Source organism: Cyrtonyx montezumae, unplaced genomic scaffold (genome assembly GCF_038088225.1).
Source record: "Cyrtonyx montezumae isolate F1298 unplaced genomic scaffold, pur_monq_1.0 scaffold_10, whole genome shotgun sequence".
NCBI lineage: Eukaryota > Metazoa > Chordata > Aves > Galliformes > Odontophoridae > Cyrtonyx > Cyrtonyx montezumae.
In genome coordinates this window covers 39,570,123-39,589,577 of record NW_027071826.1, presented here as the reverse complement: position 1 = coordinate 39,589,577, position 19,455 = coordinate 39,570,123, and the positions used below count along the sequence as shown (strand labels likewise).

The following is a 19,455-nucleotide window of genomic DNA, read 5'->3' as shown; positions in this document are numbered from 1 at the left end:
TTTTATGTCTACATCCAGGATGCTTTTGTCTTCTTTTTATCCCAAGTTCATTATAAAAGCTCAATTGTAACAAAATCTGACAGCAGAGACTAAGTTGTGATCTGTAGCAACTACGACTCTTTGAAGTATCAGTTTGATAAAATGCAGAATATAAGTTAACTTAAAACTTTTATGGAATTGCATCAGCCGCCTTCTACAGATGATTCAATGCAAATACTCTGTCTAAACACTTCAGCAGTATGGGTTTTGAATGCTTAAAAATATGGCTGTGAGATTTGCAGCTCACAACCAGCTGCTGCTGCTGGTTTTTCAAACAATAACAGAACAGAGTATGTCTATGAATTTGCTGCGTTACGCTGTTAGGCTGTCAGTGAAAATGAGCCAGGCAAAGAGCCAGGGGACCACAATAAAATGTCAAACTTCCATATTTGGAAGTTGCTAAAGCCAGAGGTAATATTCAGGATGAGATCACTGAGCACTGGCTTACAGCTAAAGAGGGGGAAAAACCTTAACAGCAGCAGAGCGTGAACTGAGAGATACAAAAGATGAGAAAATGTAAATTTTGAAAGTTTTTCTCCTTTTTAAAGAAACAGAGAAAAAACGTGCAGGGCATTTGGTTTTACTGAATGACATCAATCTGACTCCCCTTGGGACTTGGGTTACATTCCACTCAAAACCAGAGACAGTAGGTAGCTCAGTTGTGTGGACTTGTTCCATATTGTGTTAATAACGCCCTGAGCACTTGGACTGGAGGGACAGTGCCTAAAGGTGTCCTACTTACTGTGTGACTGTTCAGCTAGAAGAGCAGATGAGCACAGAAAGGGGTTGTGGTCCTACACCAAGTACAGATCTGCTTAGCACCCCGACAGGCAGATGTAGCTTACCAAATACAGTAAGAGTCAGGAGCAGATTCCTGCGAAGCGACTTGAAGAACTGCACACATATGTTCCTGGATCTGTGCTCCACTGGACTCAAATGACTTTCATGCATCCGCACTTCTACTTGCTTCGGCATATTGTTGGCACTAGAGTAAAAATGAAAATCAAGTAGAAGTTAGAACACAAGATGCCAAAAGGGAGAGGAAAGCCTGGATTACTTCCATCGCATGTAACTGGGGAATCTGATGCATATTCCATCACTTCCCACATTTCATAAACACCGTATCATTACAGCTGTAAGGAGAGAGGCCTCTGAAATGTTACTGTCTGACATGGCTCTTCTAGATGTGGAGCCATTAGGGTACGTTTTGGAGTTCTCTTGCAAACAGAATGACTTCACAAGGCACCCTCACTGTTTCATGGATTAACTGATTTGTTATGATCTGGGGAATTTGATTTTCCCAGAAATCCTAGCAGTCCACTGAAATAGGAAAGATGGCAGAAAAGCAGAGTTTATATTAACAGAAAAATGTAGTTTAATGCCTTGTTTAATTCCAATTCAGAACAAAAGAGTCTAAAAATGAGGATTTGTTGGTAAAACAACACATTCAAGAATATTTTGCATACAATTCCAAAAACTTTTCATTTAAACAAGTAACATTTTATTGTAATATAATCAAAATGCAGAGGTTGAAAGAATCTTTTTCAGCCGGGTTCTAATGAGATTTGATCAACTGTTAATAACAAAAAAAAAAAAGACAGAAAATTACACATTCCACAAGAAAGCCTTTGGTTTTACTGAATTTGTAATGTTTAAAGGAAAATATATGTATATATGTGTGCACGTGTATTCATATATTTGTTTTTTTACAAACTATTATATATTTGAGTAAGTGATGCTCATGAGTGTAAACATTTGAAAGAAATGCTTCCAACTTTTTCAGTGCCTGAGAAATCATTAGCAATAGATTTACTTTTTATAAACAAAAGCTTTACATATACTTTGGAAAAAAAGAAAAAGAAACAAAACTGCTGCAAATAAAACAGTTTCCACAAACCCTACAACCATCTATCTAAATATGAGAAATATTTGAAGAACACAATTTTTATTGTCAAGAAAAAAAAAAGATTAAGAGATCTGGTCTATGCCAGTATAGGACAAGATTTTAGAAAAAAAAAAAAGAAAAGAAAACAAATCTGCATCTACAGTATTAGATTGAGGTTTACAGAGCTAAAAGAAAAATATATGACAGACAAAACTTGGATGCTCTATTACGTTTTAATCTATATATATATCACTCCACTATAAGTCTGTCTGGAGCACATCACTATGACAGCCACAAAGACTACAGCAAGCTAAAGCATCTGTGGAGAGGCAAAATATTGCTTTATTATAGACAGCACAGTTCATTGTCTTCATAAAGTTTCTCGATAGAGAGTCACAAAAATAGTTCTGTGATGTTGCCACTGATAGTGAAATGGCATTTCTTTCCAATACAGTTGGTTGTTAAAAGTGTGCCAGTTAAAAATATATCAGGCAATACAATTTCTTAAGAGACATGGGTGACTTCTAATTGTTGTGATTTAGATGTACATTTTATAAAATTTTAAAGTGGTAAAATGTACTTCTGATAGGAATAGCAAACAAGAATATCTGCACGTTCTGACAGCTTAAATGAGTGGCATACCTTCTTCCTGGAAACGTGTGAGCACAACTATCAGATGTAAATAAGAACTAGAGGACAATCTGCAGTTATATGAGGTGCCATAAGAAAAAGGAAATAGTGCCTTTACTGTTCATGCACATGGGTCACAGAGACTTGAAATCGCAGGTAGAAGCATGCCACAGAATTAAGGAGATTAGGATCTAAATTTTACAACTAGGGACTACTTCCAGTCTCACTTGTACTCTGGATATAAGTGCAGCGCTTGTTTAGACCTCTATTCACCAAAGACTGATTATATACTCATCTGAAATGTTGAATTATGGGCAGTTGAAAGTAATTCAAAGGAAAATATTAGATGATCTTCCAGTAGCAAATTACTGGCAGAACTAGAGTGGGTCAGTAAGCAGAAGCCCCTGCTGAAGCCACACATCTTTCTAGGACTGCTCCCAGCACTTCTGCTTCTTGCCCTTGGAGCATGGTCAGCATCCAAACAGAGGCTCATGAGGCAAAGGGATAGTGGGACTGCTCCTGCAGCTGGAGCCACCACTCAGGATTACATTCCAAGTGCACTGAAGCCAGCCCTGCTTGAGGTTCTCAGACAACACAGAGTTTCTGTGTTATAGCAAACATCCTCTTGTATCCAAGTATCACTGAGATGAGTAGGAAGTGAGGGCAGAAGTCTCTTTAAAGCTGTTTCTAAATTTCCAGGAACTTCATATCATGGTGCGCTTTTCTCTGAAGTGCAAAAAATGATCTTTGTACCTTCTAGGTCTTCAAGATTGCAAGCAAACTTCCAGCAAGGACAGAAATTCTGACTGGTATGTAATTTCTGTGTTTTTATTTTTGTATGCAAAGAGAAGGACCTAACACAAAAAATATGTAAACTGTGCAGATGTGTCACAAAAAGTGTTGACAAGTGGATATAATCACATATAAAATGGGACTGCAGCGATCAATTATCTAAGCATCTGCACTGTTAGCACTGCACTGAGATTTCTATCACCAGACCAGAGAGACAAAGCTCTTGAGGAGGCTGTAGGGTGCTGGGGGTTGGGTAAGGAAGACAGCAACAAAATAAAAATCTGCTGTGAACTGTAAGAGAAGCTTCTTCTGTAGCAATGACTATATCAGTGTTACGCTCCAGAAATTTTCTCTTTAGTTTTAGGTGATGAAAATCTGCTTGACCTCTGAATCATGGAAATAGACTTGGGGCTTAAGGGACTGAGCTTGAGATTGAATTCAGTGAACTAGCTCCATGTTAATGGTACTTCTGTACATAGTTGTATGGCAACTGCTGAGTCACAGCCTGAACCACTGATTGAACACCTGGAGAAAAAGCCCAGTCAGCCCTGGGAGCACAGGTGAAGCCAGGCTCAACCCCTCTTAGACCCCATTTAAGGGCTGACTGCCACTAAGGAGGGGTCTCTTGTTGGAGGTCCCTCCTTTGTGGAGTTTTTCCTGTAAGCCTAGATCTTCAGACAGGTGAGCGTTCCATTTTCTTCTTTCTTTGTAACACCTTCTCATTGTGTCGGTTCTGTTGCTATTACGTTAGGTATCGTGAGACAGTATGAGATGTGCTTCAGCAGCCGTGTTCTTTCAAACACGCTGATGATCATCTTCGCTAAATAAACTGCTCTTCCACTGTAAAGAGTTTCCACGGCTATTCAAACCAGCCAAATATTCTGAATGCTCATTTGGAACACATCAGACCAAAACCTCTTTTAGTCTAACGTCACTGAAGCTCTAGAGTACTGTAATACAAATTAGCGCTGCTCTCTATTTTCATATGTCATAATGACAAGCAGCCAAACAGCTAAGCTGTGGAATAGGCCCACAGGGACCTATAAGAACCGAGACCTTCAAACTGAAGAGAGTATTTTCTGCCAATTCCAGGCACTGGAACACAATGATGGGGCTTGTAAAAATTTAAAGCAAATACTGGAAAATGCGTAGCCATGTGCAACAGCACATACCACAAGCTAGATTGCTGTTTGTTGCTGTTTGTTTCGCTTTCTGGTTATTAGACATAATTGTGTAAAAATGTAGGAAAACAATTCACTAGAACTTCTGGGCTTCTGGGGTTTTCAGTCCTATTTCCTTCAAGCATTTATCTTAGGTTTTATTTTACCTCCCTCTGGGAAAGTCTGCTGTTATATTTCATTTTCACTCCTTTCTTTCTCACATTCCCATTGAAGACTCTATGTATAAGGGGATGAAAAAATCATTTGCTTAGTTAGAAAATATAAACTCATTTCCTCACAAAAGTTAAGGGTTAACAATTCACATAGCGCTGAAGTGACAATACACATTAAATTCCAATCAGTCATTGGAACACATACCTAGTTTGACATCAACCTAAAGCAGAGACCACAAGGAAAGATCTGTAATCTAAGTGAAAAACATATGCAAAGATTGTAATGAGGCTAGCAAAAACAGATGCTGAGGACAGGGCAAATCAGCAGTGATGGTGTTTAGTCTGCATAAAGTATTGCAGCTGTGCCAAATAATCAAGCAGGTAATTCTCAGTATAAAAGTCTGCTTTGGTTACTTAGAGGTTTTTGGTTTTGGGACATGGTGAGCTGCTTAGATTGCTGGCTCTCATTAGTGAAATAAATGGCTACTTTAGAGCAAGACAACTGAATGAGGGTAATCAATTATTTGAGACTTGGCAAAATAACTTGGGGGTACGTTAAGATTTACATAGTAGAGTAACAGGTTTCTAGCAATACCTTTAGTAAGAGAATCAGCACTCTTATTCTGGAATGCCAGGAATAAAGCACTGGCTTATCTTTTGTGGCAGTTCAGTCTGAGCATCTAGAGCTGTTTTTGAGAAAGCAACCGTGGGCATAGCAGACACGTTTTAGGTTCTGGGAACACCTCTTGAACTGGATGTTTGCTGTCAAACCAAGCATGGATCTATTCTAAGTGATGAGTAAGCAGCAGACATAAATAGTGCTTGCTCAGTTGTTCCTGTAAGAAATGGCCTTTTTAAGAAGATAAAAAACTTAGCTTGACCTCAAAATAAAAAGCTCAATTGTCTAATGTTGAGGCAAGTATTGTAAACGTTGTCACCAAGATACCATGACAAAAATGGTATAATGAAGCTTGGTATACAGTAATTTTGATGAGCACTTGCTCTCTGAGCTTATTCCAGCGCCCAGTGGAATTACATGGGAGTAAGCGAGAGCTTAACCTACCTTAAATGAATTTTGTTAGCAGTAATGTTTGGCTTAGGATTGTAACTATTCTTTGGAGTACAGGAGAATTAGTGCAACTGTAGTGATTCTGGGGCACGTGCTCTGTTTGTGACTGACAGATCTGTTCCACCTCAGTCATCACCTGACTCCATAGGAAAGAGTCCACTCTGGCTGTTAGATGAAAGATGAGTGACTAGAAAGACTTGGATAATATCACCAAGAGGGATTTCATTAGTTGGATGCCAGGAGATTAGATTGTCTGCCGCAGCCCTTGTGAAACAAGGCTCAAGCACCAACCTCCTCCTAGTTTCACGGTAAACTCTTATACAAAAAACATACATCTACTAAAGGAATGCTTAGTCTGTGTTAATGAAGGGTTTATTTTAAGCCTTTCACTAAGCTCTTCTATTCATTTTCAACTGCTATGTAGGGTTTTCCTTTCCATTTGCAGGACAGTAATGAATTCTGAGTGCAGACGGTCACTGACCGTGAAGTCTGATTTGACCTAGAGACTGGCATAAGCAACACCCTGCAGCATGACTTGCTTTTTGCAATAGGGGAAGGAGTTTTCTCCCTGAATCATTTTACAACTATGTTATTTCTGCCAAGTTAGCATTTAGTATACATTCTCCTAGTTTAACATAATCAGATCTAAATAGCTGACCAGAGGCATCCTCATAGAACCCGCAGGGAAGAGTGGCCTGGGCGAAATGCTCTCCAAATTAGTTTGCAGTAACATGCATCACTTTCTTCTGACATTTTAAAATATTGTTCTTTGAGGTCATTTAGGAAAAAAAGAAATCTTCATGCTCTGAGTTTGCAGACTTTGAACTTAGGTTCAATCTGTTTGCATTTTTAAAAACCTACTGAAGTAGTATAAAGTTTCCAATGACTAAATGCTACTTTCAACAGTTCCTCCAGCTTTTGAATATGGCTCAGGAAGCTTAATTTTTTGGTGGGGAAAGTGTAGTTCAGGGGCCATTTGGAAGCAGAAGCCATGAAAATGAAGTGTAAGGTGATAATTTTTTTTTCATAGGGTCCTTTTTTACCTATGTATGCAGATCTTGCCACAAATACCATTGAGGAGCTAAGATTTTTCTTTAATGTTTGATTGACTAATATATGTACATAGCACTTTGTTCCATATTATTATGGAAAAGTAAATAAGTCCTTTTAGGGAAGCTGTGAACTAAGGCTCATTTCTCATGGAACCCTACACCATAAACCACATGAAATCCATAGATCACATTGAATCATGCTGGTTTTGTTAAAATGAAGATGATTTTATTTTACACCTAGCAATGCAAGTCAAGACCTAGGAACACAAAGGCAAGTGAAATCCTGATTTTTGTTTTACTTTTGGGAGTTACAGGTAGCTGGAAGAGAAAGGAATTGGGATGACACCTATGTGTTTTATGGGTGGCAACAGTGACAAGGAGCTACATCAGCACACAGCTGGGGCACTACAAGCAGCCATCACTTCTTGGGGTGTCTTATTCACTCATATGAAAACCTGGTTTTAATACCTCAATGAGAGTGGTTGTGTGAGTATGTATTAGAAAATTAATTTCCTAATATAGTGGCACGACAAAGCTTGACAGAAAGATGTTAAGTTCCAGTTCCAAAGAAGATGGGGAATGTGCTTTTCTAGACCTCACAGAGACAGCATCAAGAGATTTTCCATGGTTTTGGGCAAGGAAGATCTGCAGCACTTTACTAGAGCAAAAGTAAATAGAATGGAAATCCCCTTGTTGCATAACTACCGGAACCAAGTGCCTGTTGTGTCTGTGTATGTGTTGACCAGACTACAAAGTAGAGTGAATAAGGAAAGACTTCATGCGAGCTTCTTGAGGGTGAAATAATATGCCCTTAACAGAGATTAGCTGTAGGTTTTATGAAGACAGTTTGTAATATTTTTCACATTTTAGCAGACAAAGGAAAAGTTTCCATGATTCTCTCTGTATGCTAGGCCCTCTGATTCACATCAGGTAAAGATGTGGCTATGAACTCTCTTTTTTTCTAACAAGACTTCAAATTTGGTGCTGACATGGTTATGTGAGACTTCGGCACTATCCAATGACAATCTGCTTTCCTGATTCTTAATTTTATACCTAATCAACCTAAAAAAAAATAAAATGAAATCCAACTGTGACAGAGTAAAGATAGAGTGAACTTAAAAGTTTTACACCTTAAATGGAATATCAGTTCTTTGTGGAAGGACAGCTGCTGGGCTTGTTTCTAAACTGGAGTAAATAAGGTGCATTTCCATCTACAGGGATCGTAATCTATCACCCTATCTAAAGTAAAAAATAAAAATAAAAATTAAAACACACAGTACAGTAACCACTGTAAATACTATCTTTTATTACTGTTATGGTGTACGTGTGGAGTATTTTTTAACTGCCAAATTTCTGTTAGGGCTTTACAGTAGTATACAACCTGTGAACACTGCTTTGATTGCTTCATGACCCCGGAATTACATACTGAGACTGAGATAAAGAGTAATAGAATTAAAGATTAATCATATTATTATTATGGCAAAGGACATAATAATGTGCTTTATGTAAAAACTATCTACTTACATGCTCAGAAACTTTGAGACAAATAAAATCATGATCTTTGCTTCTACCTGGGGTGTGCCAGGTAACACAAAGAAAAAGGCTGTGAGATGACTGGGGATTAACACAGTGCTCTCAAGAGCACTGAGCTAAGATTATTAAACCAGTTAGATTGGACAAAGATCAGAAACGTAGCAGCTCCTAGGCATGCTGGCTGGGACAGCAGAGTGAGGTGTTAGGGGTTTTTTTTATAGATATAATCCAGTGTTGTTCACAGAAAGGCAGACCAAACAAGGAGCTCTGATTGAGACAGTATGAATTAACGTTGCCATGATGACAGGAAAAAAAAAATGCAAGCTCCGCATTCCTCCTATGAATTTATTTCTTGAGTGATGGCTCTTGAAAGACTTTTTCCTCTGGTAAGTTCTGAAAAGTTTGTCAGAAAAAGAAACTGTGCCAGTGATTTTAGACTACATCACTGCACAGAACAAGTTCCTAGTGGGCAGCTAAACATCCATGGCTGAATGAGCGCATCACAACTCTACCATTAAATAAGTTTAAACTACATCTGAACACAATTATTAGCATTCATTTAGACACTATTAGTGATCTGTTATAAAGATTCCATCTTATTTGTGTATTTTCTCATTAAATGTATTTATTAACTAGTTATTAACAAAAGCATGATGTGTCAATGAGCAGAAAAAAAAAACAAGGAAGGAAAACTGCTGCTTTTGGTATCTGCTTTGAAAGTCCCTATAGCTTTGACAGCAGCAAGCAAGTACCAATGAGATGCATTAGCAGTCTTACTAACTCTGTACTTTGCTTTAACTTTCAAGCAAATTGTTTCTCTTTCTGAAGCCTCACCTTTCATTTCCAGTATAGTCTAGAAGCTGCATAAAGTATTCCAAGAAGTGGGAAGTGCTAAGTTTACTACGCACATTTAACCAGAAAAAAAAAAAGCTTCTCTCTGACTTTCAGTGGCTAAAGTGTGGGAGAGCTGACCTTTCACATTTTCAGCATTTTCCTCTGAACACTGTGGAGGACATAAATAGATTCAAGATTGACTAGACTTCAGATAAACTTAATAAAAAGAAGCCAACACAAAAAAGCACATTCTCTTCCATGAGATATTTGTCAATGGGCCAGCACACAACACTGAGTCCAACACTAATTCTGTTCTAAAGCATTTCTCAGTGCTTCCTGTGTGGGGAAATCTCTCTTCCAGAAAGCACTGTGGATAAAGTCAGAAACTGTTTGCACAAAGAGCGACTACGAAGGAGATTACAGGAAAACAGTTGAATGTCTATGCAGAAAATGTCAGCGCTTGAATTAGCGTATGGAAATTCAGAAAGTCCCAGTTTGCCTGTATGCACCCTAACAGATGTTAATTCTGCTGCTGCTGTAGATAATGGTGTTCTCTGAGATTTCTTAAAGGAAATTCTAAACAACTATTAACTAATTTACCACTGCAATCTGTGAGTGACAAGGAACTGTGCTCGAGTGTAGAAGTCTTTTAGTATAAGATTGTATCTGTTCACCAGTACAATGTATTTATTCATTTCAGAAGCAGAATGTCTATTTTTTTGTTTTGAACAAAAGACATTCTTTTCTCTCATCATAATGCACATCCTTGCTTAAAATGCATCCTGTTCAAGAAACTTGGAGTCATTCTTCTTGTTACTCATTTTGCAATTATTTTTCCAGAGTCCCTACTTTTCTTTAGTGCCAATACACTTTTATTATAGCCAGATATTCAGATTGTTTTAATAGCAGCTATTGCTCTGGCAGAATGACTTTGGCTGAAGTCTGTTCGTGTTTTCTTTTTCCTGAGAACAGTCTCGAGAAAAAATGATTGGGCTGAGCCCTGAAAAAGCAAAGAAACTTAGTTTTGAAGACACACTAACTTCCTGTAGTGTGTTAAAGAGATTATAGAAATCAAGTGTAGCATAACAGAATCTCTCGTGACAAATTATTTTAGCTCCTCAAGCTCAGCATGAGCTGTCTTATCCTTTCTGACAGCTGTTGCTTGGAGCAGTATTTATGATTGCACAGAGCAAGCTTTGATGAGTGCATGCCATCTGCTGGAACTGCAGAGGCCTTTTATGGAGTCAATCCTAAAATGCAGCAATAATTTCAACCCAGTGTAAAGCATCTTCTTCTTTGCCTCACGTGCCTTTATAATTACACTGGGGTTTGGAGCCCTCTTTTCATACTGTACCTTTGAAAGAAATCAAATAGTAGCAAACACATTGCACCTGCAGTTTTGGGAAAGTCGGGGAGAGTTTCCTTTTCACACTGACTAGTAATTTGACTCAAATAGCTGGATGAAATGGAGTGGACATTCAGCGAAAGAGGATATTCAGGTAATCTGTTTCTGACTCTTCCCCATCAGCATGTCTGCTAGGAAACTGCAAACTGTGCCCAGAAAAATGCGGCGTTTATGATGGAAGCTCATGAATACAGAAAGGCTTTCAGAAAGAACTGTGTATTTAGGATTACAGACCAAAAGGTGGATTATCATAGATGATAGGGTTGTTTTCTCTTATATGTTACATATGTGATGCCCTCAGGGCACATCACTCTGCCGGAGGATCCAGTTCAGGGGCAGTGCACAAGACTGAACTGTCTTTGTCTCCCCAAAGTCTGCATATACTCATTATACAGATGCATAAGAGTTGAGAGAGTTTCAGCACTGGCAAGAACAGGATTATTTTTGGCATTCCCTAAGTTTGTCTTAACAATACATTTTCTTGAACGTTTTATTTTTGCTGTTTACTTGATATTGTCTACTGGACTGTAGTACGGCACTGTGGGTAGCTTCAGCTGAACTATTCCAGCTGAGCCTAGCACTCCTTTGTGAGGAAATGCCTTTCTTTGGGATGGAGAGGTACAGCTACTATGGGTGTGTTGAAGGCAGGACTGCACATGTGCTTAAGTCTGAGACTCAATAGCAAGATGCAACAGCCAGCTTTCTGCAGAACACAGCTACTGTCACTGTGTGAGAGCTGAACAGCTTCTGTGAACACTAGGGTGAATTTCCTCATCTTGGCTGATTTCTGTAACTGAAACTTGAATTTTTCAAAGATCTCAGGGGGGAATCTAAAAAGGTTTACTAAATTCTGTAGTTCTCATCCTAGTGGTTTATAATATGAAGGAGGTCGAATTTGAGGGCTCAGAGTTTCAGGTCCCTGACAGTGCCCTACATGCCTAGGACATGGCAGCAAGATGAGTGTGCAGCATGGCGATTTCTGAAGTATCATCTTGGAATTCATCAGCCTGTAGGCTGGAGATTTCAAGTGCCATCTCCACATAAGCTATCAGGCTCCTTTAGTACAAAGTTAGAAAAAGTCCAAGCACGCATTGTGAGTGTTTTAGGCTTTCTTCCTTGTTAGACAAGACTTCTTAGGAGGCCAAACCTGAGGTGGCATTGCTGACCTCAGCAGAACATGTTGTACACAGAGAACTTAGAGATTTAGCTTGAAATATGCTCATCTACATCTCAAATCATGAATTACAGAAAGATCTTAACCTCCAGCTATGTTTATTATAGCAATATGTTTACCATGGCAAATTCCAAAGCATATATTGTCCAACAAAATGACAGTGCATTTTAGGGTGATGCAATTAAAGGAATAAAATGTCAAAGCAAGACCCTAAGGTTTTTATTCTGTTTTTTTTTTGTTGTTGTTGTTGAGATTTCTACTAAAGTTATTTGAGCGTTTGCCAAAAATTGGAGTTAGGAAAGTCTAATTTTAATTCTTGTCGATAACTTCTGAAAGTAAAACTGCCCATGCCACTTAACAATCTAAGCGATGGGATGGATGTCCTTAAGTGAGTTTGGAAAGGGCTAGTAGAACTGTGTGAAGCATTAAAGCCCTTGGTATAATGCCCAGCTTGTTCCCAGACCAGTGTCAGAGTAAATGCACAAAACTTGAGGCTCACCAACAGCACATGTCACACCCAAACACCATTTTCTGCCCTCTTAATCTAACCAGTAGTGATCTCTTGGGATCCAGCTATTTGTTAACTCAGCAGCTCTTACACAAGTCCTTACAGTGAAGCATATGTTTATGTGGGTTATTGAACTGAGCGCTAACCAACAAACCACAGAAAAATATGACCCTACAATTTACTAGGCTATTTCTTCTAACAAAAGGCTTACAACAGAATTGCAAGCTGAAAGCAACCACTGTCTAAATAATGATTATGGGAAACACACATTTTTGACTGCACACATTTTATTTTAAGTGACTAAATATTAGACTTCTGTCTACTTAGAGACTTTGAAGCCAGTACTATTTTAAATGATCCCAGCATTTTTTTCATTACGTGCAAACCACCTAAGCAGTTTTGACTTTTAGGACTATGGAGGCTTTTATTTATACGTTGCTTTTATTCATAGCATTTTTACATTGTTGCTTTAACACTAGAGGGAGCTTCCACTAATAGCCCACTGCTGCGGCAGTGTTGTTAGTGAAGCTCCAGCTTTGCACACAGCTTTTGAGCCTGGACACCCCAACCTAAGTTTGAGCTGCCAGGACAACATGCCCCGGGGTCCTCACTGAGAGCCAGCAGCACTTTCTTCATTTACATTTACAGCTTACTGCTCATCAACAAAGATTGTTCTGTCAGAAACCATGAAGTTGGGAAACAGGTGTGGTGGACACGCTGAAAATAAAATGGGTTAGGAAGTGGTGTGGCTGTGCCCAAATTCTAGGGCACTATAATGCTCAGGGGAGGTGAATTTGCACATAGATTCAGACCAACTTCATATGCTGCAGCTCTGGTGCTGAGCACTTTACAGCATGTGTATTTTGCTTTCAAAGAAGTGAAGAAATCCATATTAAACATCCACATGAGGCATGATTTAGCTCTGTGTCACCACAAACAGCACAGGACAGGCTAGTTTAATTGCTTATCATCAGCTAAGTACAAACCTAAACAAGGAATTCTGACACTTAAGCTTAGCAAAACTGAGGAAGCATTCTGTTCAAATACTCTTTACAATTCTCCTGTTCTTTCCATATATCCTGCAGTACCAATGAGTCAATTTAATCTCTGATATTTTTCTGCCTGATTAATTAACAGGTATCACCAATCCAAAGGGCAAAAGTTTGTATCACTGAAGTACTTTAAAATGAAAAGAATGAAAAAAATGTGCTTATGCAGTTGTGCATCTTTCCTTGGGAATCAAGAAATCACTTGAATTTACCTTATTTTTTATCTTTCCCACTTACGCTCAAGTTGCTTCTGATGGGCTTTCATTGCTGTGTTTATCATAACACAATTCAGTAAATCTATCTTTTCTAGTGTTATCATTCTTGAAATACTGAATTCAACTTCTGCTCTTAATGCTCTCTTACTGCTGTCAGTATAGTCTAAATGTCGCCACATTTCCCTGCCAGAGGACACAAGATCATTACCGAAGCAATTGTCTCCTGTGATCACATGCCTTTCAGTCATTGCGCTGAGCACATAACACACAGTGTGACTGCATTCTTGGGACGTTTACAGGAGCTCTCCAGCCAGCATCATACACGATGAGCAAGTAGAAAGCAGAAGATTCATCAGAATAATAGTTTGCCTCAAATGAATTACCCACATTACCCCCAGCATTTTTCTCTGTCCAATTTCTCTCTCTCTCCATTTCTTCCATCCCCATTCCACCTCTTTGCAGCAGCTGGTGGCCATTCCCCACTCCTTGCTGCCCTCTCCATGGCTAGTGGAAAATTCCAGCTTCATGCAAGGGCTGGTATCTCAGTGCTTAGAAAAAAGTCACTTCCCAGGAGCATATGAAACCAACATTTGGAAAATTTCATGCCGGAATCAATGCATCTCTTCTGATACTGGACCTTCCTGAGAGGTTCGTTTGATCTTTTAAGAGGCAAAAACTGCAGTTCATTTCAACTGATTGCAGTGGACTATCTTTGCCAGCTGCGTTAGGTTCAAAGCTGCAGCTGGTCACACTGTCTTCAGCTCTCCTGGCATAGTATGAAGTTTTACTTCTCTCGGTCTTCAGAGAACTTTTGCCTGGCAGTCATGGCATATATAAAAAGAGAAAAATCTCTTCCACCTCTTGCTACACTGGAGCTAAATGGGCAAATTTTTTACCCCAAAAAGAAGATGCATTTATTCTAAAATGAGTACCTTACACACTAAAATATTATGTCAGAAATTAATATGAGCTAAACTTAAGTCTAACTTGCTAAGGATGGCACTGTGCTTGAGTTTTGGATCAGACAAAGAGAGATTTTGAAATCTTCCTCTATTTTAGTTGAGTAGTGGACTTTAATTTTTAGGTGATAATTACATCATTTTATAATACAACTCCCTTTATTTCAAACTTAGATTCATTCCAGTTCTGCTGCCTTCTACCTTATTCAGCTTTAAAGTCTTATGCAACTGAAGCATAAAATAACTAATGAAAAAACTGATATTTCCAGCTGAGCAGGAGGAGATGATTATTGCTTGTAAAGGGAACAGTGTGAAGACCTAATTTCAGAGAAAAGACGACTGATATGAAATGACGATGGGCCCACTTATGCAGCTAGAAAATATAGTTTCTTGCAAATGTATGCCCCTTGCTCCTCGGCATCCCATTTTGCTGCCAAACCATGGTGTGTGTGCTGACCCAGCCTCGCAGAGCCAGGTAAGGGCCGGGGCAGCACATCATGCTGCAGTGCTCGCTAGTGTCGTTCCGGTAGGAGCTGCTTAACAGGCCTGGCCTTTCACAAACCTGGTTCTGCAGGAGGATTGCAACAAGTGAGGGTGGTAATTAATGGCCTCTGCATTTTTGCTTCTGGCTCCTGGTTTTAGTAATTTGACTGCCTTCATGGCAAAGACTGACACAATAGGTTTTTACACTGTTAATATTTTCCGTGCCTTTCAAGACTGCCTTTGAAAATTTGTCATCAGCGCAAATAATGACTCACGGGTGTTGTGCAACTGATTTTTTATAACAGGAAGCATAGGTGTTAGACAAGAAAATATAATTACTCTTCACTTGTGCTGAAAAATAAACACAAAATGTGAATAGTAAGAGTGAACAGCTATTTCAGTAAAAAAAAAAATTGGGGAAGCATGTGACCAGACTGCAAAGGTACAAAAAAAAGTTACAGAAGTTACAAAACAGGGCCTTACCCTGTTACATTCATGTATGGAATCCCACCTTTCAATATCAGCATAAGGCCTTTACATTTTAGATGAATATTTTTGTCTAAAAAAATGTTCCTCGGCTGCTCCCTCTTTTGATATTAATCTCTAGAAGCACTGAGCACAACTACCTGCAGGAGTCCTGTGGCATTAATGGTGGAAGAGCCACAGGATGGCTGCCAACAACCCACCCCAATAACCACAACTGCCACAGTGCCTTCCCTGCTCTATACAGCTGACACAGCCCTGTTGATGTCCCCAGACAAGGGCCCTTTGGGTCTCTCCAGGATATGATGGGGCTCACATCAGCCCTGTGCCAGACAAGGATGGACCGTGCTCTGTTCTGCAAGGCAACTGCTCAGAGGTTCCCTGCTGCTTTGGAGCATGCAGGATCAGCAAACATCCTTTAGCTTCCTTCCACCTAAACTCTCAAACAACTTAAGATCCTGCATCCCAAAATTAGGTAGAATGGAAGCACAAAATCTCCTGCCCTTGCCTATTCTGGCATTATTTGCATCAGGCAGAACTTGGGAGTTCAAACTGTGCCTAAGTTACATGGCCTGCTACAAGTCCCTTCATAAGGCAGTAACTCTAAGAGCTCATACAGAATCGCAGAATTGTGGGGGTTGGAAGAGCCAGAGCTTGTTACAGTTTCCTGTGTTTTCTATACAAATAAAAAAAAAAATAAATAAAACCTTTAAGCTGACTGCTCTTCCTCCTCTTACAAATCACTTAGGTTGAAGACAATCTGGCTTGTTACCTTGTTGCAGGAAGTGCAGTACAAATTGTGTAGGATGATGAAATGCACATCTGCACCAGCAGCCAGTCCACTTTCACGCTCGTTACAAGGGAAGTTCATTTGCTTTGTTAACACAATATTTTTCTAGTGCAGATATACGCTAAGCCCAGGCTTGTTTCTACATTCAATTAGGGTTTATCTTCCCATGGCCTAAAAGAAGGAGAGGGTTGGGGAACCTCAGTTTTAAAAGCTAAAACTACATAGTTGATATCCATCACTCACCCAGTAGAGACATATGAAATATTTCAAAGGCTTACAGCCTTTGGGACTGCTGAGGACAATTGCATCTGTCTTATCAGTTGCTAAAAATTTTCTCAAAGTGGACACAGTGTGTTCAGCTCATCATCTGCCAGCTAACGATGAGCTATCATTACTTTATGTCCTTCCCTCTGCTTATTACTGTCAGGACACAAATTGATAAAGGACAAACCTACATCTTAAGGACATAGACCAATTACTCTTCACTAGGTGGAAGGATGAAGCAATGTCCCTGGTGTACTCCAAAAGCACCCCACAGAGCACTTCTTACACTTTTCCCAGAACCACTCCTTCTATGGGCTGATGTCCAACATGGACTTACACAGATATGGCAATAAATAGCCTTCCTAAAATTAAAGGAGTTGTAGGCTATACATTTTTCCTTCTATTAATTTCTCAGTTCTATGAGCAAAGGGAATATTTTGGTGTTCACTGTTGTACTCCAGGATTACTAGAGTTTGCATTAAGGCACTCAATGGTAGCTTGAGCTTCTTTTCTATAAGTACAGCTGAGGTCTACAAGAGATATTCTGTCTTGGAGGAAATAATCTTGCTCTGATTTCTTTGCCTCTGCCCTCTGTTCCTGTTGGCAGTTTTAGCTTTCGCACAATGAAAGCGTTTAAGCACTTTAAAGAACTTCCGTGCAGGATGTGCATACATACACATATAATGCCACTTTCTCTCTGCTTTCAGTAGATGCTGGAGTAAAAGTGAAAGCACACAACACTTAGCACAAAAGAGAGCAGTTGTTGTAGCTGGAAAAAGAAAGCTGACAGCAGACAGCCCCCTTTTGGTTAGTATGTTAATGACCATTTTGTGTAACTGGTACACTAACGTGACTGCATCAGTGAACTGAACTTACCACAACATAAACAAGAAAACACAGTTGTTAAATAACAGAGGCTAATGTTTGTGTAGAAAGATATAAAGTCCAGAATCCACTTGTATTCAACAGGAAGCCAAGCACCTTTCACCATTTTTCACTCTACATACCCTGTGGACTGAGCCTTCTCTAAGCTATGTCCAGACACAAGCAGCAAGTCTTGTCACAAATTGTTGTCATTGAGGTGTGCATCATTCAAGGAGGAAAAGCACTGCAAAGCAGGTTCTTCATCTAAGCACAAGGTAAATGTGGAATGAAAGCATCTCTTGCAGGTCACCTTAAACACAGAGCTTCAAGTATCTTTTGAATTAAAAGCTTATTTAGGGGAAGGTCAGGTTGGATATTCGGAGAAAGCTCTTCACTGAGAGGGTGGTCACACACTGGAACAGGCTCCCCAGGACAGTGGTCAAGGCCCCAAGCTGCCAGAGTTCAAGAAGCATCTGACAATGCTCTCAGACATAGGGTCTGATTTTTGGGTGGTCTTGTGTGGATATTCTATAATTCTATTCTTTAGAACATACATCACCAATAGAAATTAGACCACGATCATCCATTCTTCTAAGTATCGCCCATCCCACTAACACTTTGTTTTAGCCCTCTCTTCAGGCACAATCTTTGGATCACTGCCCTAAAGATGGAAAATTACAACAGCAGACTGATCACATCTGCCTTGTGGCACAGCCTCACCTTCTCTGCAGCCCTTTAAAATATCCCTGATAACATCTAATGGCTTTTTAGCTCTTCTTGTTTCCAGATCTAGATTTAACAGAATGGAGAGCTATTATCAGTACAGCTTGAGGAGATGGACACTGTCTAATTAATAGGGTAAGTCCCTTTCTTCATTTACGACCATGTCAAAGGTCACATTTCAACTCCTTCTGCACTTATCTTGAAATAGAAAAGATAGATCTGTACTCCCCAAAGAGCAGATTTTTCACTTAGAAAAGAATCTAACAACATGTTTATTCACAAATTTTCTACAAATTCACTGGTATGATATGTCACAGTCTAGACTCACTTAATTCTACTAGAAATAATAACTCTTCAGGCTAGTATTACATATTAATACCCCAGACTATTAATAAGCATCACCTAAGAGAAAGCTCACCTTCAGGCTGAATCCCAAACTGTGATTTTCCTCTTTATTAATTAGCTTTTCCAAGTTAAACAAGGTCAGTACATCTCCTTTTTGTCTCTCACTTGCCTGCCCCTATAATCTCCTTATGTTTCGTTTCTTTTCTGAGCCACCATCTCTTCCACAGTGACTGAGACATACAATTTATATGGCCTCAACCACTTGTGGAATCATCTTTTTTTTTTTGTTGTTTTTCTTGCTGTGGCCTCTATAGAATAAAAGCTTATTTATTTCTATCAGTTGCAAATATATGTATGAGAAGGAATGACCTGCTTCTATGACTGATCAAAATTGTGTGCAGAAAGCCTAGCAATAACCTCTTTCCCGAAGTAGAAATGATTTCATTAGATGGAACTTGACCATGTCTTTCAGTTGAGTGCCTGATTTAGATCTTAGTCAATATTCTGGGTTAGAGAAGAATTGGGCAAGAGAAAGTTCAGAGCATATTCCCAGAACAAAATAGTTTAGATACACTGAAATTAAGGTCTCTCATTACCTCAGGTCCATATATTTTTAGCTGGGTAAGGGATATTAGCATGATTCACTTTTCCCTTCACAAAATATAATCTGACCTTTAGCCCAGCCTATTAAGAAGAATAGAAAGCCATCTGGGTACCCCCATTACAAGTCCTGTGGCAATATAACAGCATTCCGTGTTGTGACACTTTGATGGTTCAGCCAAGGTATTTTTCTATAAAGTGATTTGATTTCCATAGGAAGAAAATAAGGCATGCCTTGAGATTTCTGTCTTCAAATTCCTTCCTCACACAAACTCTGCAGGCAGTTTAAACATCTGTTATAAAATCAAATTCACAAAATTAACTCAATTTTCTTAACATTCTTCATCCTTGCATCATATCTCTGACATCTGAAATTAATCTGAGAATTCTGGAAAACCTATGCTTTAGTGTAGTTGTGATGTACAA

General features: G+C 39.2%; 1 protein-coding gene across 2 annotated transcripts in view; it reads right to left on the bottom strand.

Moving 5' to 3' along the window:
• SLC1A2 (solute carrier family 1 member 2) overlaps positions 1–19,455 on the bottom strand; it is a 74,381-nt gene that overhangs the window by 25,948 nt on the left and 28,978 nt on the right. For both annotated transcript variants that reach the window (XM_065754987.1, XM_065754988.1), the window contains exon 2: positions 885–1,024. In XM_065754987.1, coding sequence (XP_065611059.1) covers positions 885–1,024 — 140 coding nt within the window. The remainder of the gene's footprint in view (positions 1–884; positions 1,025–19,455) is intronic.